Below are 22240 nucleotides of genomic sequence, written 5' to 3'. Positions count from 1 at the left end.
TATCTGAATGAGTTCACTAATGTGCATCTGGAACTGGCAAAAGCAAAAAATCTGCAATTAAGTATACTTGGGTTAATTTTTAACAATTTAGAATAAAGGTCAAAGTTTAAGTGTATGATATCAGTCATTTCTTCTGAAAACCTTTTCAAAACTGTAAGCATATAATTGTTTTACCCTGAGAATCTTTTCCTTTGTCGCAATCCAACATTAGTATATTTGCATTTGAGTAACAGTTTGAACTGTGTTTAGTAAAACATGATTTTAAAGTACTTTTTGCAACTAGAAAGATAAGTTAGTTAAAAGTTCTGACAGACACTATATTTGCTAATAATTAATTACATTGTGACTTTTAATCCTGTTTGTAAACAAAACATGGACTTAGCAGTTTACTCATATGTAAACTGAGCCAAATGGAAGATGCATTTTAAACTGGAAATAAAATGTTCCCTTGGGACTTAGGGAAGGCAATTTTGCAGAATATTGCTTCCTAGAATTTTAAATCCAGATATTTGTATATCTTTTGTTCTACTTTTTGTTTATTAATTGCTAATTAATGTGCTTTTTATTAAATAATGTTAATAAGTGGTTTAAACCTTTAACTTATTTATAGATATGTGTAGGACAAAGATGTCCAAACACCCATCTCTCAGGTGTAGCCTGCTTGCTGTTACCAGCCACACAGAATATGTCTGCTCTAATCCATACAGGATATATGTGTTGTTTCCCCTTCCCCCCTCCTTTTTTTTTTTTTTTTTTTTTTTTTTTTTTAGCCTAAGTTACGTGTCCTTCATGCATCTAGTTCATAACTGTAGCTTGTACCTAAACTGTCCACATGATGTTCTTTCACTGTTTATGCACTGTGTAAATTGTGGTGTTTCTGTGAACTAACTCTTTTGCCTGCCATAAATGCATTCCAAACTCAGAGCAGAAGTGGAAAGAGTAAGATCTTGTAAAGAGGGATTGTAGGAGGGATTTTATTTATATATATATAATTATGTAAGTGCATTTTAATACTGATGGTTGAACACAACATGACTACACGTCCTTAAACAAAGCAGAAATGCAATCTATTTATAGGTCAGAGACATTTGTCCAAGCTGCTAACCAACTAATTTTAAATTTAATTTTAAATTTAGTATTTTCAGGAATGTTATGATAACGCATTCCTCTTTTAGAGACCGAAAATATGGGGGTGGCTAAAGAAAGAGTTAATGCCCATGATTTTGCCAGGAATCAAGTTAATGAAGAAATGCATTTGAGAGGATTAACATTGTTGTAGAAATCATTGTGTGAAGAGATTGACTGTGAGGGTGTTGGGCTGAAGAATGTGAAAGGGCAATTCAGTCTTTTTGGCAGGCTTGTCAAGGATAGTTTGCTTCTCGGCCATGGCTCCATGAAGTGGAAAACACTGAGAAAAGCAAGTGCCACAAGATGGCACTTTGAAAAGAGTGATGAAAGGAGGAAATGTACCTGTATCCATCCTGGCTGTAAGGTAGGGCTCTGAATTGCCCTGGTTTTCTTAGGCTTACTGCATCAGGCAGCAGGGAACTGTGTTGAATAACTGGATTTAATGAAGCCTTTATGGTAGTTCTTAGACTTCTTAAACAGATGTTCTTTTTCTCTGTTTAACTCTTCTGCATGGTAAGCCAAAGATGTGTAGGGGCTTTTACAGGTCAGTGTATTCTAAATCCCCAGAATATGTGTCTTCTTCTTTAAATATTTTTTGGGGAAATATATAAAATATGTGAGAAAGCAAGTGGCTTAGCAGTACCTGAATCTCTAACCACCCAGCTGAGATGGAGACAACTAGAAGTATTCAGACAAAGAAGGATTTTTTTTTGCATATGTTGGGAGGGAAAGCTGAATGGAGTCTGGTTTGTTTTGTTAAGAACTTAAGCTGGTCTGGTGGTTTTGATTTTATTTTTTTCTACTTCTAATTTTAATGCCAAGAAACTAGGCTTCAAAGTGATTTCTATTAAAATTTATGGTTACACTGATGCCAGTGGAAGAAGGGGCGGCTCAACAGATGAGAAAAAAATAGCTGTTACATTCTTTACATTTTTATGTCAAATTTTCTCAAAATGTAAAGAAAAAAATGTACATGGGCTTGTAGGTTTTGCTGGAATCCAGTTTTGTTAGAGTCCATTTTGTTATTATTTAAGGAAGATGCTCAAATATCAAGTATCTTCGAAGGATTTGGATTTTTTTTTTTTTTACAAACATGGGACAATTTTTTTTCCTTTTTTCTTTTGTCTTTTTCAACACTGTAAAGGGATCATTAGACAGATTCAGATATTGGGATCACTTCAACAAGCCAACATGAGAGAAGATGAGAAACCACGTGCAGAGGACAAATTCTGCGGTATTTCCAGGCTTAAGGTACAGAAATATTTTAGTAATTTTTATGAATGCAATTGCAACTGTTTGCACTTACAGCCATTCAGTAGGAGTTAAAATATAGACTAAAAGAATGAACAGTCTGCTTCTTTCTTTATCTGTAATGATTTAACAATTGAGGTCAAGAAAATTTGTAACCAAACAAATATTGCTTTTTATGTCCCTGACCTTTATGTTGTCTGACGTGTCGGAGGTATGCTTGACTGCTGCTTTGAATCTCCACCTCTGAACTTCCGTAATGCCTCTAGGCTTTACTTTCTGTAATTCCCCTATTCCTTCACAAACCTGTGAAATGAGCCAGTTGTGACATGGAAGTAAAAATTGGCTGTTAATATATCCCACACTATTTTAGAAGTCAAGAAGTTCTATAAAAAGCTATAAAATAGCTTGTTTTAATAGGAAGACAAAGCTCAAATACATTACTGATGCTTTTTAGCATTTGCAGTAGATGCATTTAAAATACTATTGAATGTATTTCATAAATAATGTTTATGAATAATCCTTAAGTTAAAAGGACTTGAATACTACTGCAGATACTCTTTTTTTCCCCACTGTCAATTACTACCAGGTAATTGTAAAAAAGAGAACGCATCATTTTCTATTTATGTTTGAAATGGTCTCATGACCTCTACCGAGAAAGCATAGCAGCTACTCAATCAAGTAATTCTATCAAAGGCAATGGTCTTAATCCTGCAAGAATTCTGTCATTCAGATGAGCAGAATGTGAAGATCCTTGCACCCAGCACACTGGGCTTTTTCCTTCTGACTGCAGGAGTTGTGCAGTCCTGCAGATGGCAACCTTGCAGCAGGCACAGGGTGGGAAAGGTTGTGCTGTACCTGTCTTGACCGGGGAAGTGGGATTTAAGGTTTCTGAAGACAATGTTGGTGACTGGGAGCAGGTGAAGAACAAAATCTTTCCTCATTTTTTTTTTAGTTTAGTGAAGCCATAAGTCTGTGCACAAAGATAGCTGATGGGATTTGGACATTTATATTTAAATTCTATTCACATGTCTGAGTATTGAGACTATTAAATTGTTTAACCCAGAAGCACACTTTTGGTGGGTAAACAATGCTGTAAATTCCTAAATATATAATTTTGAATTCTTCACGTATTCTTCTCTTTCCTTCCTAGGTATTTCTGCTGGCACTATCACTTGCATTTGTTGGTAAAACAATGTCTGGTGCTTACATGAACAGCATGTACACACAGATAGAGAAACAATTTAATATTCCAGCTTCTTTAGTGGGGATCATTAATGGAAGCTTTGAAATTGGTAATCAATCATTTTATTACTTGTTATTCCTTGAAATTATAAAATGTTGGCTGAGCTCTATTATTATTAATTAGTGACTCTACTGTCTGTATTAATCTGCCAATTGTTGTTTGTGACAGCAAAATGACCAACTTTGTTCTACTGTCTCTGCTCGTACTTATATATTTAGTGTCTTGGAAACTAACAGCTTAATTGAAGATGGTTGGGATTAAAGGCTGGTTCAGCTAATTTTTGCACCTTCATAATAATAACAGAACAACTAACAAAACAAATATATTATAAGCTTTTTAATCAACTAAAAAAATAGAATGATTTTATAAACTCAATTGGAATATAAGGTCATATTAGCACTTCTACAGCTTTTTAATCAGCGGCCTCAAAGTCGATTGGAATGGATTGTCTCCTTACTCAAACTCAGGAGTATTTTAAGTTTTCATACCTGTACAACTGTAAAGAAAGTTTCCAGGTCTATTGTTAGTGCCCCTCCTGTCAGTAAGCTTTACAGCCAAAAGACAGGTAATGTCTTGCTGTTGCCACAAAAGCCAAACAAAAGACTTCATAACGTCAGATCCATGTAAGTAGAGATCCTCAGAGGATGTGTGCAGGAAAGCTAAGGCTCTTTTCATCCCCTTCCCTGGTCTTCTATATCTGTATGTATAAGTAGAAGAAACTATTCATGACACCATGCTGCTGCCTGCAAAGCAGTCTGATGAGGCAGCTATAAGATATGAAAAAATCATAGAATCAAAAAAGACTGTATACCCAGAATATATTATTGCTTTTGATAAGAAGGAGACTTTAAGAAACATTAAATGGCCAAGATTAATGATATGATATGTAAAAAGGTAACATTTTAAATAAAGTATCCTTTCATACTCACTTTTCTGTAGAAAATTTTGGCATTCTTTTCTCCAAAGATGTAAAAGTAACTGTAAATAATGAGATTAATATTTTAAATGCTTAAAAATCTATGCATGTGCCAGAGATAGGTTAATTATGGGAACTGTATGAGTATATGTGCTTGTGTCATTTAAGTAACTGGTTCAATGAAGTCTCTAGCAATTATACACACACACACACAAAAAAAGATTCTATCTTCTTTCAGAGCATTATGCTCACCAGTCACAGACATGGTTTTGTTCTTTTGATTAAAAAGATCACAAAATGAGTAGTTGTACAATTAGTAAATTGTTACTGTTATGGGACCTGATTCCTAACATGAGGCTTGAGTCTTCTCTTAGCTGCATAACAGTAATGAAGAGTATAGCAAATCAACTGATTCTGAAGTGAAAGTGGAGGAGTTTTTTAGCTCATTTGTATTTTTAAATAGGACTAGGTACGAAATCTATTGTTTTTATTCCTCTTTAACTATTACTGAAATTAATATTAATTTAATAAATTTAATAAATTCAACTCTTTTCTTGGTATTCATCTCATGTTTATCAATATTTTCCACACATTGCGAAATAGAGTGTCCTAGGAGAATAACTTCCCAAAGCAACTACGATTCTGTAGCTCTGGGTCTTGTCTTTATGTAAAGTAGTGAGAAATTTCTTCTCTACATAGGTGCAGTCAAAAATTTCCTCTTCCACCAAAATTTCTTTTTCATACTGCCTTCTATTCTTATGTATTTCCCATGTGGTGTAACTCTTCCAGAAGAAAACCACAATTAGAGAGGAATTACTGCATTGCTTAGCCAGTTACAGTTTTTACAAGAGAAGAGAAGTAGCAGATGTTGAGCTAACAAAATACAAAAAAAAATTGCATTGGATTTTAAAATGTAAAATGTTGCCTTGGTTTGTAAATATGATTCAGGTTCTTTTTGCAGGTAACTTGCTGCTGATAGCCTTTGTGAGTTACTTTGGAGGAAGGCTTCACAGACCCAAAATAATTGCTTTGGGCTGCACAGTGCTGTCATTTGGATGTCTTCTGATATCACTTCCTCATTTCCTAATTGGAAGGTGAGTGTTTTGGTGTATTGGGTCTATGTGGCAAGGTTCTGGTCGTAGAGAGACTGCACAACAGCAACTGGGAGAGAAGATTGAGAAAATGTAGAGAACCAGCCCTGAAGCCCCCAAGGTCAGTGCAGCAGGAGGTGCTCCAGGCATGGAGCAGAAGTTCCCTGTGGCCTGTGGAGAGGCCCCTGGTGGAGCAGGCGGTCCCCCTGCAGCCCACGGGTCCCACATGGAGCAGATCTCCACGCTGCAGCCCGTGGAGAGCCCCCGCAGGGGCAGGCCCTGGGCCAGAGCTGCAGACCGTGGACAGGAGCCCACGCAGGAGCAGGGGATCTGGGGGAGCTGCCACCCGTGGGGGACCTGTGCTGGAGCAGTTTGCTCCAGGGGGATGGATGGTACAGAGCCATGTGGGAGCAGTCCTTGAAGAGCTGCTGCCTGTGGGCAGCCCCCGCAGGCTCAGTTCAGGAAGGACAGCATCCCATGGGAGGGACCCCATGGGGAGCAGGGGCAGAGACGGACCATGAAGGAGTGGTGGAGACAAAGTGTCAGGGACTGACTGCAGCCTCCACTCCATGTTCACCTGTGCTAGTCAGGGGAGGAAGTGAAAAAGGATGGATGGGGAGGAAGGTGTTTTACTTTGCTTTTAGTTCTCACTGCTTTAGTCTGCTAGTGATAGGCAATAAATTATATTAATCTTCCTATGCTGAGTCTGTTTTGCTTAAGATGTAATTGGTGATTTATCTACTGGTCCTAATCTCAACCCATGAGTTATTTTATCATCATATTTTCTCTCCCTGTGCTTTTGAGGAGGAGGAGTGAGAGAGTAGCATGGTGGAGCTTAGCTACCTATTAGCTACCACATTTGGTTAGCTCACAGCAGCTTCTGTGATCCTTATATGCCTTAATTCCATTGCCTCCCACTGGAATAGGATTGCTTAATGAAAAAGACATTGCTGAACATGAGTATGGTAAGACAGTTGTACAGCAGCTTGTTTTGTTTGCTTATGACATGACTTCAAAACTCAGTAATCATTCCCAAGGACAATCACTCCTGTGCAGGGCACCTTGCCTTGTCTTGCCTTGCTGTGCCTTGCCTTTCTTCTTGTGCTACCTCTTGCATAGCCTTTCTTAAGAAACAGTGGTCTGTGATACTGTCACATTATGCTACTACGTCTTATCCACTGTAGGGGCAATACAAGATGATTTTTAAGATGGATTTTTCAGTCTCTTTGGTCTGGAGCTTGGATGATCATATCTGATTGCTGTATTGGCAAGGCCTTTACAAACCATAGTGACTCTTTAACCACTTTTTCACTATTTTTGCTTGGTTTAACAAAATAATAATTTAGGCTTGTCTGTATTCTAATCAGTGAGGATTATTTATTTAGTTAGTTAGTTTGATGAAAAAATCCTCTAATATTGCTATGTCCAATGTGGTATGGCTCTGGCTCTGACAGTCTTGGTGGTACCCTCTGCTTAGGGTGTAAATAGGATTAGAATGTAAGAAGAATATGAGACAAAATGATATGAGGGGCTTCACTGGGGTATTTCATCATTTCCTGAAGCATCTGTTACACAATTATGGTAGATACTACATACCTATCCCAACACTGTGTCAGTCCCTTGCTACAACTCTTTTGTTCCTACTTTGGTTTGTTACAAATGCTGAGCTAACTTTTGAAGTGAATTTCCTTCTTGCTATAGCTGCACACATTCTTTGAGGTAGCTTCTTTACTGAAGAACAGATTTATAAGGTTGTTCTGATATATTTGCTCTTAATCTGTACATTTTTTACTTTGATTCAAACAGGTATTATATTGAAAGCAGCATTTCACCACTGGAGAATTCTTCAGTCATGCCTCTGTGCTTTGTTAATCAAAGCTCATTCTCTTTACCTACAGAGGAACCATCAACAGGTATGATTCTTCCCATGTCTACTATTAATTTTTCCTCAGTTTTTATAGTGTTTAAGTAAATAGATTTTTTTATTAGCATTTTTTTATATAGGGTTATACTTTTGATTGGTACATTTACAGGCATAAAAACTAGAGGTCAGGAAATTTACATATCCTGGGTTGCATCAAGCACAGCATTACCGGCCAGTCAAGGGAAGTGATTGCTCAACTCTATTCTGTGCCGGTGCGTCATCACCTCAAGTACTGTGTGCAGTTTTGGGCACCACAGTATAAAAAGGACGTAAAACTATTAAAAGATCTCCAAAGGAGGGTTACAAAGATGGTGAAGGGACTAGGGGGAAAGGCGTGAGGAGCAGCTAACGCCACTTGGTTTGTTCAGCCTAGAGAAGAGGAGACTGAGGGGAGACCTCATCATAACTTACAGCTTCCTCATGAGGAGGAGGGGGAAGGTGCTGATCTCTTCTCTCTGGTGATAAGAGATAGGACCTGAGGGAATGGCATGAAGCTGCATCAGGGAGGTTCACCCTGGATGTTAGGAAAAGGTTCTTCACTGAGAGTATGGTCAGGGACTGGGACAGGCTCCCCAGGGCAGTGGTCACAGCACCAAGCCTGCAAGAGTTCAGGAAGTGTTTGGACAACACTCTTAGACATAGGGTCTGATTTTTGTGTGGTCCTGTGTGGACCCAGGAGTTAGACTCGATGATCCTTGTGGGTCCTTCCAACTCAGGATATGCTATGATTCTATGATTCTTTCTCTCTTTCCATATGTATATATTTTGATGCACCACATGAGAAATAAAAGAATGAGAAACAGAGACAAAGAAAAAAAAAAAAAAGTAGCTCCCATGGCTCTTTAAAGAAAAGAGAATATATCATAAACTATACTGAAACTTATCTGGGATACTGAAACATGCCTGTGCACTAGCAGTAGTATATGAAATAATATAATATATTATAAAAGTAACTACTCTGAAGTCAGAAGAGTCAGAGACAACAATTAAATAATCATGTGCAAAATCCTTACATTGGGGATGGGATTAATCTTCCTCAAAAGGAAGCCTTTAGTCTGAACTGTCTTTCTAGACTCCCTTGATAATTCATCAAAGGAGAGTACAGAGTCCTTGCAGACAGTGTCCCTTGCTGTAAGGACATTCATGATCTCTATTATAAATTGGGTCAGATTACCTCCTGAATGAACCTACTGACTCTTGGAGGCTTAAGTGGTTGGTAGATGGCAAAAGTTAGGTGAAATGAATCTCAGAGTTCACTGTTATATTTTGTGTTCCATTGTGTGCTGAAGCAGAATCACACTGCTGTAATATTGTATGTACCCAGTGACATCAAAGCATAGTGATACTGTACTGTTGCTTTCTGTCTCCTCTTGGATGTGGCCTAATAGCGTTCCAAGACTGCATGTTACTTTAGGCATAAATTCTTCTGTCTTCGCAAGGAAAAGTTAAGAAAAGGGTATGCCTAATAGCACTTGGTATTAATTTTTCATTTGAAAATTTGAAAATATAAAATATATAAAATATAAAGTTTTCTTCATTTTATAAATACACAAAAAGTATAGATAGGTAAAGCATTTTTTCTAAATTATACAATCATTTACTGCTTATGTAGAACCTAGAACTCATACGTTCTCATGTCTATGGCTATGCTTGGTTGACTTAATAGTTTCCCTGTTACTCTGTGGACAAGCAAAACTGTGATGTTCATATATACAAGCCCATCTCCTTTACAATGCAAAAACTGCTTTGAATTTGACCACACTTGCATGTGGATTGCTTCACTCATGTTTGCTGACAGCAATCTGATATCGGTACAGACTTGGTCTCTAATCAGAGATGCTTTCATTTAGAAAGTCATCAGTTACTGTTAATAAAATCTGTTTTTCTTTATTAGCAAATTGGCACTGACAAGTATCAGTGTGACAAAGTGGAACATGGAAGACAGTGGAATCTTAAGAAAACTGTATGGGATGAAGAAACCCAAGTTCAGGGAGAGAAAGAAAACAACCAAGATCTCTTAGCTCCTGATGAGGGACAAAAATGACTGTGGTGCAACACACTACTAAGTTATGAAGGAGGACAAACATGAAGAATGAGAGCTAGATCCCTAGACAGATTCAGCAGGCTGGTCAGATACATGGCTGTGGATCTTCATTTTGATTGTTTGGCTGTTTTATCTCCCCTGACAACAGCAGTTTTGGTGAGGGAAATGAGCACAGGAAAGGACATAGCTTATGCAGTGATTAGGCTCTCAGGTGATAGGACAAGGTGTAGAATGGAGAGGAAAGGGATTTAAATTCTGCTCCAGCAAGTGCAACAGCTTCTTTCAGTTATGGAGCCTTTGCAACAATTTATTTCCATATTTTGTAGAACAGATATACCCATAAAAGTTTAAGCTGTTAGTCAATTAACAGCTTAGTTATAAGTTATATTACAGCTGTTAGTCTTCATCTCTAGAACATCATTAGTAGTTAGAATTAAAACATTAATTCTAGCTTCTTACTCGATTTGCAGAGTGTGTAAAGGAGTCTGGGTCCTTGCTGTGGATATTTGTGATGGTTGGAAACATAGTACGAGGAATGGGTGAAACTCCCATCATGCCTTTAGGCATTTCATATTTGGAAGATTTTGCCAAAACAGAGAATTCACCTTTCTACCAGGGTAAGTCTATCCTATCATGCTAACCAAACCAACATGAAAATTAAAAACTAACATGGAAATTAACAAAAGTGAAGAAGAGAGAAGAAAGGAGCTACTGCCTTATTGAAATAATGATAGTGTAGAACTTGTAATTTAAATATTTGTTGAGGTGAATTTGTTGAAATGAGGCCATTTTTAGCCATAAATGCCTGTTCAGTAAAGCTATCCTGATCTTCTTTAACAATTTCAAGAAAATAATTATGTCTGGGTTCTGATTTTGTGTATTTTCTCCTTTTCATATTCTAGGTTGTCTACATACAGCAACAATAATTGGCCCCTTTGTTGGTTTCTTGTTGGCATCATTCTGTGCAAAACTGTTTGTTGATGTGGGATCAGTAGATCCAGGTACAGGGTATATAATTTTTTTTTAATGTAAATTGTTAGACATAATTGTGTATTAACCAGCACTAAAATGTGTTTCTTTGCTACTAAGAATATTCATTTTTATTTGCTTTTTTTTTTTTTTTTTCTTTTAGAATGGAAAATCTGTATATAATATTTAACCCAATAAAAGGCCTGAGTTCACACATGCATAAATGAATCTGCATATAAATTATTTGATGAATGATTCTATCTCTGGCTTAACATAGGAAAGGATTAGACTTAATTTAACTCAGAACACTAAAATTTGCCAGAAAAAAATAGCAGTATTAGAAAAGAAGCCTGGAGAATATTTGTTCTCTTTTATCAGATTCATTTTAAGAATCTTTAAAATCCTTTTAATAAATCGCATGTCAGAGATGACTAGGAAAACACACAATGACAGCAAAAAATGTTTCTGAACTAATATGATATCCCATTTGTTTGTTTGTTATTTTAGGGGATGTAGCTATAACAGCTACTGATACCCGCTGGGTTGGAGCATGGTGGCTGGGAATTTTGATTTGTGCAGCGCTGAATCTTCTTGCAGGAGTACCTTTTTGGTTTTTGCCCAAGTCACTTGTGAAGGAAGGAGAAACCAATGAACCTGAGGAGACGTGTAAAAAGAGGATAGTACTATTGCAAGAAAATGAAAAAAAGGAAGCCAAAGAAACCATGTATGAAATTGCTAAAGGCAAGTTATATCATATTTTGTTTACTTCTTAGTTTTGTCCTTAAGGTGCATTTTTTTTGTAATACAAGTGGGTCCAAGGCATGAAATGCATACTCTAGTTTTCTGCTCTCTGTAGTACAAAGAATTTGGGCAAGGATTTAGAATGGCTTTTCACACAGGCAGAAAGCTAATTTTATAGATTCAGGATCTGAATTCATCCATTTCTCCCCCCTGCATTTCAGGTGTGTGTAGATCTGAAACTTTTCTTCCTTACAGAAGATTAATGCACTGAAATCTGGTTAAGAATACTTTATTTCAGTGACCTTTGGACGGGTTGCTTAATACCTCACATTCACTGTGCAGAAAAGCAGAAAAACAGCACATCTTGTGCACTTCTTGAGTCCAACTTAAAGACCCAAAGGGGATAGTCAGATGCTTAAGTAACTCATAAACATTTAATGACTATTGAACAAGGATCTGTTTGACTTACATTTATTCATGTTGCTATTTGCAACATTCATATCTATGTTGGCTTTTTTTCAGATCTATATACCTGGGAAGCTATATCTGGAGGAAGCTATTTTTTTATCTTACTTTGTGTGTGTGTGTGTGTATGCTCTAGTCGAAACATAAATTATATAAATTATGTAAAAAGTGTCAAAGGTTACTTTCTTCAGAGTACTCTCATGGTTATGTATGCCCAGTCCAGGGCCCCTTGACAAGATCTTCATTTTCAGAAAGTAGGTGCTGAGTACTATCTACCTCTCCATGGTGTTTAAAGCTGTCATGAAAATTCATCATACACAAAGTGAGTACTTAGATGTTGGCTAATACTGCAGCTTCATTTGATAAGCACAGCTTATTTCTCTGCTGCCATGTAGCCTCAAATGAATCCACGAATAAAATACTGCTTTGGTGAGGAAAGGGTCCTAGCTCAGACTGTGGATCCCTAGTACTCATGAGTCCTTTCAGAGCCTCTTTTAACCATCATTTCCTTACCTGCATTGAAATGAATGTCTGCTCTCCCTGAATATCCTGAATTAAGAAGTCTTGTCATTTCAAGCTGAAAAAAGGCATTTATAGATCAAAATTAATCTCTTATTCAGAAAGCTCTGATTGTGCACTGCATGGCATATATAAATAAGACAGCCTATTCATAGAGTCTCAGATATTTGACCCATTATTTGAAAGTCTTGCATACAGATCCTCTTCTACTGATATGCTTCCCTGTCTCTGAAAAATACATATTAGCACTAAATGGTGCCTGCTTTCAATGAAGTATGGTCATTGTTTTACAGAAGTTTATGTTTTTCTGCAGTTTCTTGACAGTAGCTCATCACATTAATGAATAGAGAACGATAGACAAAGAGAAATTGTAATTGTTGTTGGCTCTTTTTCTAATGGTTCAGATCCTAACTAAATAGGCATTACTCAGAGATAAGACCTGTGTAAATTAGCTTCTCAGAATTTTACTTGGCTGAAGACTGGAAGGTGCAGACTTGAGTGTATAGTGAGAATAACTGCAATCAATTCCCTCTTTGGGCATTTCCTTCCCATTGCTAATAGTAGTAATAACCAAAATCAGGGATCCCATCTCTGTGGCTTGTAGTCACAGGTGTCTGGTGTGTTTGCACATCTTCCCCTTTGTACTCTCTCTGCCTGGCAGGTGCAGGAAAGGGATTTTGATCAATACTTTGTGGCATAGGGTGAGGTAGAAAGGAGTAGGAATGGTGGGGAAGTAGCTGCTGCTGCAAATTTTTAAGTGCAAAGTTCAGTCACTGAACAGCTAAAATGTTTCCTGAAACTTTTACTATCAAATTATTACTGTGATTTTTATAAGCAGCAGCCTCATGGGTGTGAAGGTGTGTGTGTGTGTAAGATGAGTGAGGTTATCTCTGTGTAGAAGGAACATATTGGTGTAGCTTGGACTAAGGAAGTAATCTTTGACTTGTGGTGTCTGGCAAAGCACAAGAATTAGCCTGATCCAGTTGAGGACCACACTTGTTCCCTTCTTTCCCCTTCAGGGACGCTGAGCTATGGATGATTCATTTAATAAAGCATTACACTAACTCATTACATTATTTCATTCCAGATTTCATCCCATTCCTCAAGGCTTTGTTTCGCAACCCTGTTTATATGTTATTTATATGTATAACTGTGCTACAGTTCAGCGCCTTCAATGGCATGATATCCTTCATGCCTAAATATTTGGAACAGCAATTTGGAAAATCTGCATCAGATGCCATCTTTTTAATCGGTACATTTGCTTCATTCTGTTCTACCTGTATTTATATTTATATATGTTCATGTGTACATGCGCACATACACATGTTAAGGTAAAATGCTTCTACAGATTCTACACTGTGAAACAATTATAAATAATCCTGCATTTTCTGTTAAGGACTTTCTAATTTTCTGTGCAGAATTGAATAATCCCCTTCCCACCTTTGAACTGGCCCAGAAAGTTCAGCTGATGTCAAACTTGCACCGCTCATCTCAAAGAGATTATGTTAATTTACACCAAGAGTGTGTGTGTGATCAATATTTATAATATCTTTATTTTAAAATGTGAAGTAGAGAGTAGATTTTATGTGCATGTAAATAACACTGCTAGCACTCTTAAGACACAGATGGGTTGAATGGATGAAAAGATAAAATTGCCAGCAATCTTCAAAACTTTCTATTATCTCCACTCTTCTGATATTGATCTTGTGCTTTCTGAAACGATAAAATCCTCTTTCATATACAGAACTTCATGGAAAAAAAGCACTGACCAAATATCTGTCTTTTGATGTCTCTTTATCAGCTTGTCTTTTCTGATGAGTGAGAAGAAGGTGTTGCACATGTACAAATGTACATTTGCAAATATTAATGACAAGTAGTTGGAGTACAAAGCAAATATCCCAGAACTGTAGAAGCCTTCCTATAGCTCCACTTTTTCAGTTCTTAAATTCTCAGTGTTCTCTTGTTTAACTGCAAGTGGCTTAATTAGATTAGTATTTATCTAATCATTATAGAAGAATCATCTTAAAATACATCTAGCCATACCCCTGTTACTTAACTCAGTGGTAGTCTTTCACAGTAGCCACAAAATTTATTTAAACCCTGCCACACAGAATGTCCCAGACCTTATGAATATTACTATTATCCTGTTACTATTATTTTGAAGCTGTGCATCCAAAGGCATGCAACTATCATACATCCTTGCTTTGTTGCACTGACATTGCACAGTTTGTTGTTGTTGTTATTGTGTTTTTTTTTTTTTGTTGTTGTTTTTTGTTGCCATTCCTGTTGTTGTTGTGTGTTTGTTTGCTTGCTTGTGTTTTTGGTTTGGTTTGGTTTGGTTTGGCTTGTTTTTTTTCCCCAGACAGGCTGCTTTCTGTATTGAAATATACGGTGCTTTTGGAGGATCCTGTCACATTCAATAGTCTTCCCCTTCCCTCACACTGTCCGTGTCCACCAACAGTCAAGGATAGTGACAGAACCAACATTCTGTAAAAGTAGTTCCTGAATGTCTTTCAGTCACCCTTTGCTTTATAAAGTATCAAACTGCAAAGAAGAGTGAAAGTACATTCAGTAATCTCACACCAAAACTTGATGTCTGTTCTTTCTTTCCATGATGCCTAGCATGGCTCTAGGTGTGCATGTCTTCCTCTTGTGTTTGTCTCTTAGCTAGGCAGTCTACTGAAATCCTGGTTTGTGCATGTGTGTGTGTCATGTGTGTGCTGGAACTAGATTGCAACTGTAGACTGCAATTTTCCATTGAATCATTTCAGTCCAACCCTCCAGTTCTCCAAGCAGTTCACAGCTGCTGTTGACCTCAGAAGATGTCCTGGATGTTCAAGTGAACTAGTAGAGCACCATTGCTGGTTGTTTTATTATTCAATCATGGGCACTGCATGAATCTTTGCCAAACACAGTCTTCATTTATGAGTAGCATTGATGGTCATCTTCTTTACTTTAACATGGACATTTAACTTGTTTAAATAGGTGTTTACAACTTACCAGTTATATGTGTTGGGTATTTCTTTGGAGGCTTATTCATGAAGAAATTCAAGATAAATATCTATCAGGCTGCGCACATAGCATTTTGGGTATCTTTACTGGAATACCTTCTCTACTTCGCTGCCTATTGGACTGTCTGTGACACTTCACCAGTTGCTGGCCTAACAGTTTCTTATGAAGGGTATGTTCTTTAAGGTGCAACCTGGAATAATTTTTCTTGTCAAGAATCAGCCAGGAACTCCACAGTCTTTCAAAATAAAAATGGGTACATTTTGGTTTCATTATCTAAGTTATCGAGACTTTTTAATTGCATGAAACAGTATGTCTACCTTCTGTTGTTCCTGTTTTAAACAGTACAGTGTATTGAAAAAGATACCCACATCAAGACTCATACAATTCCACATCCATGGTAATTATTTGACTAATATAATTATACACTCAATTATACAGCAGGAAAAAATAAGAAGTTGATCAAATTAGGCATATATGAATGAGGGAACTGGGGTTGTTTAGTCTGGAGAAGAGGAGGCTCAGGGGAGACCTTATTGCTCTCTGCAACTACTTGAAAGGAAGGTGTGGGGAGCTGGGAGTTACCTGTGAGCCTCTTCTCACAGGTAACTAGTGATAGGACTAGAAGGAATGGCCTCAAGTTGCACCAGGGGAGGTTTAGGTTGGAATTTAGGAGACATTTATTCTCAGAAAGAGCAGTCAGGTATTGGAATGGGTTGCCTATTGAGGTGGTGGCATCACCGTCCCTAGGGGTGTTCAAGAAAGGGTTGGACCTGGTGCTTAGGGTGCTTAGGTTTAGTGGGTGACATTGGTGGTATGCGGATGGTTGGATCAAATAACCTGGAAGGTCTTTCCCAGCCTTAATGATTCTATGATGCTATGATTCCATGAATGTTATTTCTGACTACAGAGGGACAAAAACCTTTTTTTTTTTTTTTTTTTAATTTAAGCTGGTTTGCTGAAATTTGATTTCCAAAAAGTTATCAGAAGATATTTTATCTACAGTTTCTTGATTTGAAGCCTGCCATTAATCATGGTGGCATATGTCTGGAAAATGCACATGCACATGCATATAACACTTATGGATAATCAAGAACATACATACCACAGATGAGAAAAATGCTGTTGGGTATACATACCTACCTGTAAATAGATAACATTATATAGTGTAATGTAATATCATATAATGTTTGATATGTTATGATATAACAATATAATATGAGATGCGATACAATATAATTATAATATAATATAATATAATATAATATAATATAATATAATATAATATAATATAATATAATATAATATAATATAATATAATATAATATAATATAATATAATATAATATAATATAATATAATATGGAAAGATAGAAAGGCATGGTGCTGCAGGCAGAGTCCAGGATATCTTGGATCAACTTTTGAGCTAGAACAGAATATTAAACTTTTCAAGGGCTACTGGAATTATTTCATTGCTGAAATACTTACTCATTTTCTAAATGTATTTCAGAATAGAACAAGTTTCATATGCAGAAAGTACTGTACTTGCTGGCTGCAACAGGGACTGTGATTGCACACTTAAAAGCTGGGACCCAGTTTGTGGAAAGAATGGAATCACTTATGTGTCACCTTGTCTTGCTGGGTGTAAAGCCTCAAGAGGAACTGGAAAAAGTGTGGTAAAGCATACTTTCTGTTGTGCTGTAGCTAGGAAATAGAGGAAGTGAGAAATAGCCATATCAATATAGGGCAATAAATATTCATACACATACATTTAATTGGATTTGTAAGTGATAAATAGTTGGAAAAAGCCATTGAGTGGCATAAGAAATTCCAAACTGAATATGAAAATTAGGTCAAGTTTAAATTAAAGAATGTAATGAAGAAGCCTCATTTTCTTCTTATAATTGAAACAATCTCAAATACTCAAAATAATGTGAGAAGTTATTTTCAAGATACTGCAAGTCAGAAACTTGAGTGCACAAAAGCATTTCACTCAAATTCTACAGCATGGATTTAATCATCTCTTTTCTCCTATAGATTTAAACAAATAGCTAGGTATTATAGAACATAGCTCCCTCCCAGTTTCTAACTTTACATACCACACCAGATGATGGGTGGACCTGGTCCTGGCAGGCTGGTTGGTACCCCACAGAGCAGTGCTGAATGTATGTAGCACTCAGGTGCTAAAGAGAGGGAGCTAGGTGTTAAATGTGTGAATTTCATGCTCAGTGTGTGAGTTTTGACAAGTCTGTGTGATTAAAATGCTTTCTTTGGCAGGCATTTGAAAATTGTACCTGTGTAGCAGCCTCAGAGTTTTCATATCAAAATGCCTCTGCAATTCTGGGCCAATGTGACAGAGGAGAAAGCTGTGACAAGATGCTTCATTACTTTTTAATACTGCAATTAGTCTGCAGCTTCATTTTTTCCTTAGCAGCCATGCCTGGGTACATGGTCTTAATAAGGTACAGTAAAATTTCCTTATGTTAGGAAACCTGCTGGATTTTTTATTCTTAGGTCAGATACTTACAGGAATTAAAAAAATATGTAAGTTTGTGTATAGAGGGGGGAAGAAAAGAAAGCTCTTACATCATTTGTGTGCTGTGTTAAGGTTTAGTGTCATGCTAAATCAGTTTTATAAACTGATGTTGCTTCTGACTATCAGCTGTATCCTGAATTAATGTAGGACCACTGAGAAAACACACTGAGATACTGAGGACCGTGTAATATCCATTTCTTTATTGACCACATCATCATGGTGCTGATTAAGCCAGAACTACCTTCTTACACTTTGTGCTAGCTTCAGCCCAAGTAGATGATACTGGGACAATAGTTCTTCTTTTTGTCATTTAACAGACCCAGTTAAGGAATTTCAGTAAATGTCATCTAATGAGGATAACGAATTAGAGTTGTTTGGGCCTCATGTGATGAAGGTTTTGGTTGAAAAAAGAGAAGGTAAATATTTTTTTATTAATGTCACCTCTGTTAATCAGTGTTCAATGTACCATATAGGTCTCTAAAACCTGAAGAAAAGTCATTTGGAGTGGGTATTCATGAACTAGCTTCGAGAGTATTTGGTAAGAAAAGTTCTAATATGCTTTAGAAGAATAGTTAGATCTGATGTAGAGTTAGGTATGGATCACACCAGGGCCCATAAGAGCATGGCAAAGAATTCTACTTTTGTGGAATGCCGGTGAACAGGAAAAAATATTTATTTATTTATTCATTGTGGATCTAGGCAACATTGCAAATGAGAACAGCTTTCATTTGTCATTTATTTATTTTGGGGAATAGGCTGACTATATCTGGCACTCATCTGAAAGTCATCTTATAGATCTTTGCTCTAGTTCTATTTACTGAAAACAACAGTTACTGCCACTCATAGGAGAAAATGTTGAGTTTTGCTAGGAATCACAGTCCATATTGTAACATGTATATATTGTAAACGTGCAACAGGAAATAAAATCTTTTGTTCAAGGTAGGTAGATAAGGAAGAAGAGGGAACACCACGAATATAGAAAAAACATGGTTCATGCTGAAAGAGGACAGGGCAGAAGAGTAGGTGAGAAACAATATAGGTTCTGTAGTGTATCTGCTAATCGGAAAAAAATATGTTATTCACAAAAACATTTTATTAAAATCTCTTTTAGCTGGAATTCCATCTCCCATTTATTTTGGAGCTTTGATAGATACCACATGCTTGAAGTGGGGTACTATGACTTGTGGTGGAGAAGGAGCATGTAGGATGTATGACATTGTCACATACAGGTATATTTTCTACTTTATATTAATTTCTCCTCCTTGGTTTATTATTAAATGCTTATAGATACCATTGTATGCTCTTCATCTTTTTCTAGTAGGCAAACTGTTCCTGTGTTAGAAATTTGACACAACACTTTTTTTTTGGCATTGGCTTTATTTGCCATGTGTGACCTTTACCACAGATGCCGTAACATCCTTTGACCAGAAATGTTCTGGCACCATAATTACATTCACTTACAATCTTTCATGAGAACAGACCTAAAAGCACTAAATTCTGATAAAATAAATACATTAAAAGCCCTTGTGGGAAAAATAACAGCTGTTTAATGGCTGTCTATACTGTATATTTAAAAATATAAGTGTTGAAATAGTATTTGAATTAAATTATAGGAGAAATTTAGGTAGGATATAGTTACCCAAGTAGGAATTTGGTCCAAAATACTATGTTTCATGCCCTTTTTTAGTCCTTCAGGAAGCACTGTAGGAATTTTGAAGAAAAATCTTGTTGAACTAACAGCCTCAGAGTGACTCCTTGCAATGCTGTGTTATTGGTTATGGAAGAATGCTAACATATGAATATCCTGAAGTTTTACTCAGGTGGTCCAAGCTGCACTTTTCAGGGCTGTCTATCTTTCTCCTAGACAGCAATCCATAAGGGAACCAGGCAGCTAACTTTGCTTGTTAAATTATTTTCCTGAAGTTGAGTGATGTAAATAGTTCACTGCCTGTGATATACTTTTTCATCTTCTGTGAGATCCAAGAGGATCAGAGCACCAGCTTTAAAGCATCTGGGCAATTATCACAAAAGAATGTATGCTGATTAATTTTGCTATTTTCACATGAATGCATATATTTAATAAAGCTAATCTTCTATTTCAGGTGGCTCTACCTTGGCCTGCCAGCAATATTACGTGGAGTGTCCTATTTCCCATGTGCACTAATTCTCTTTATTTTAAAGAAGAAACTTAAATCTGAAAGCAAAACCTTATTAAATACACCAATAGAATTGCAGAATAAAGGACAATAAGCATTGATATAGCATTTTGAAGCAGGATATATTGTGGGGGAAAAAATGCAGTGTAAATTTTGCATGTATCCTTGTGAAAGATTTCTTACTTTAATCAGTGAAATTTTGGACAGAGATTAATAGAATTGCACACGGTTATATCCTAATTATATTCTCACTAGAATATCAGTTCATAAACAAAAGTTACAGGAAAAATGTGTTTGGTGCAAAAGTACAAGGACCAGAAATATGAAAATTTATGAAATGCCAGGTTTAAGTCATCTGAGCAAAGGGCTATAAAGCAGAAACATATTTTCAATACCCGTTTTACTGAAGGTACTGTGAGTTTTGCAACTGACACCAGTGATATGAGATTTGTTTCTGGAATTCTCCAACAGCTTCTGCTACAGCTTCTCTTATTGACCGTGGACAAGACTTGTAGCTTTTGTGGACCTGTTTTTTTCCATGAATTTATTTAATTATGCTGTTAGTCTTTTCAGGCAAGGACTGTTATTCTACACAGTGTAGGTGGTCAGTATATTGGGAACCTGGCTTATGGCTTGACCTGAATGCTACAGTAATAACAACAAATAAAAAATAAAAATATATATATTCTGGCTTATGGCTTGACCTGAATGCTGCAATAATAACAACAAATCAAATAACAAATAAAAAATAAATATATATATATTTTCTAAATGCTGTGTTATGGTGATGTTTTAAGGTTTGCATACACCATGGACAAAGAAAGGTTTTCAGGACTTGTCACTTCAGTTGCTTTCACATTAGAAGGGAACTTATACACTGAGAGTGATAAATGATACTTGCAAGTGTTTTGCCATCACACTTCTGTGTGCCAAATCCTATACCTTCTCATGCCTACTGAAATTATTCTTTGAATGATAATGAAAGCATTAGCTATCCTGATCTTTGTCCAACTTTTATTTCTGTCAGATGTGATACTATAATGAATATAGTACCCATTTGGTGTTCAGCATCAGTGAGCCATTGCACTGAAATGTCTTAAATATCTCAAGAAAAGATACTAAATATCTCTAGAGAAAAACATACAGAAAACCCTGCTGACAGGGTATATATCACACTATGTGTTTATTTGGTTGAATACAGTGCATACATATTTAGCTGGATGTTTGGTTCCAGTGCAGAGGAGCTTAGGTCTGTCTGCAAGTGGCCAAGCAAGAACTTCTCAAGTCCTTTTAATAAAACTGTTGGAACTCCGTCCCTCTCTTTCTCCCCCCTAAAGTATTATGTTATATTTCCCCAAAGTAATTATGTTAGGTTATATTCTGTTTTACTTCAGGGTATCTTAATAATGTCATGTGTGTATGTGCTTGTAATTTCTTCATGTTCTCCATAGAATCAAGGACAGAAGATCAATTTCTTTCTGTAGACCACAAGTTTAGCTACAGAATTTAAAATTTCTTCAAATACAGTAGGTTCTTAAAATTAATTGTACATGTTTGTGCTGTTTCCTTGCATTCTATCATCAGTTGCTGGAGAGAAGAGGACAGCACCTACTTCTGAGCTTCCCCTCCACAGGAAGTTTCATAGAGGTCACCTCTTGGCCTCTTTTCTCCAGACTGGACAACCCAGTGTATCAACCTCACCTCATAGGACAACCTGTAGAAAGAGAATGGAAAAGGAAAACATGATGCAGCCTGTAGCAGAGCAGAGCAGAGAATACAATTCTCTGTTATGCTCCAGGTCTTCCAGAGGCTTCCTGAATATTTGAAGCACAGCTGATTTTCAGCATTGTTCCTGCTGCCCTGGGGAACTTACTGAAAGCCATCATTCTCCCTTGGGGTTTTAAATTCCCCCAAAGCTAGAGGTAAAATTCTTTTGCAGGCATTGGCACAGTTTGGTGCCAAGGTAACCTGGGAAACTGAAAAGATACAATGCACTGAGGTTTCACGGCTGTAGCAAACAAAAGGGCCTTGTTAGGTAGACAAATCTGTGCCATTTAAATGGACTACTGCCAAAGAGTCAGGCCTAGTTAACTCACTGTGTTTCAAAATGGAAGGAAGCAGATAGGAAAGTCTCCAAGTTTTAAATTTAGCCATTTACTACATGCATTCATTTTCTTTTTAATTGTTCCAGTTCATCTGCTTGAGAATGTGGCAGCTTTACAGGCCACCTTCATCAGATACTTTGAAAT

The 22240-nt window shown here is 36.8% G+C and overlaps 1 protein-coding gene across 5 annotated transcripts; it reads left to right on the top strand.

Annotated features, from left to right (window-relative positions):
* The first annotated feature begins 1351 nt into the window (after nucleotides 1-1351).
* Nucleotides 1352-20700, top strand: SLCO1A2 (solute carrier organic anion transporter family member 1A2). Of its 5 annotated transcripts, none has more exons than XM_082775752.1 (15): nucleotides 1353-1492; nucleotides 2273-2379; nucleotides 3530-3671; nucleotides 5500-5632; nucleotides 7436-7542; nucleotides 10068-10214; nucleotides 10500-10598; nucleotides 11074-11307; nucleotides 13379-13543; nucleotides 15277-15472; nucleotides 16810-16975; nucleotides 17577-17761; nucleotides 18309-18373; nucleotides 18947-19064; nucleotides 19938-20700. In XM_082775752.1, exons 2-15 carry the CDS (start codon nucleotides 2320-2322, stop codon nucleotides 20083-20085), a joined length of 1965 nt encoding a protein of 654 aa, XP_082631878.1. In that variant the 5' UTR covers nucleotides 1353-1492; nucleotides 2273-2319; the 3' UTR covers nucleotides 20086-20700. The 5 variants fall into 5 exon arrangements, with proteins under 5 accessions (XP_082631880.1, XP_082631878.1, XP_082631881.1 ...); XM_082775753.1 differs by lacking the exon at nucleotides 1353-1492 and adding an exon at nucleotides 1591-1641; XM_082775754.1 differs by lacking the exon at nucleotides 3530-3671 and having other exon boundaries at nucleotides 1352-1492; nucleotides 5487-5632.
* The last annotated feature ends 1540 nt before the right edge of the window (nucleotides 20701-22240 follow it).

Source organism: Aythya marila (assembly GCF_965140915.1).
Source record: "Aythya marila genome assembly, chromosome: 1".
In the NCBI taxonomy this organism is placed as follows: domain Eukaryota; kingdom Metazoa; phylum Chordata; class Aves; order Anseriformes; family Anatidae; genus Aythya; species Aythya marila.
This window is presented reverse-complemented; position numbering and strand designations above follow the sequence as displayed.

Excerpts from the sequence above, each read along its gene's own strand:
- SLCO1A2 (XM_082775752.1), top strand. The coding sequence starts at position 2,320 with ATGAGAGAAGATGAGAAACCACGTGCAGAGGACAAATTCTGCGGTATT. Across the intron at positions 10,599-11,073 it reads TGTGGGATCAGTAGATCCAG|GGGATGTAGCTATAACAGCT; the intron begins GTACAGGGTATA and ends TTGTTATTTTAG. Across the intron at positions 17,762-18,308 it reads GGGTACATGGTCTTAATAAG|GTCTCTAAAACCTGAAGAAA; the intron begins GTACAGTAAAAT and ends TGTACCATATAG.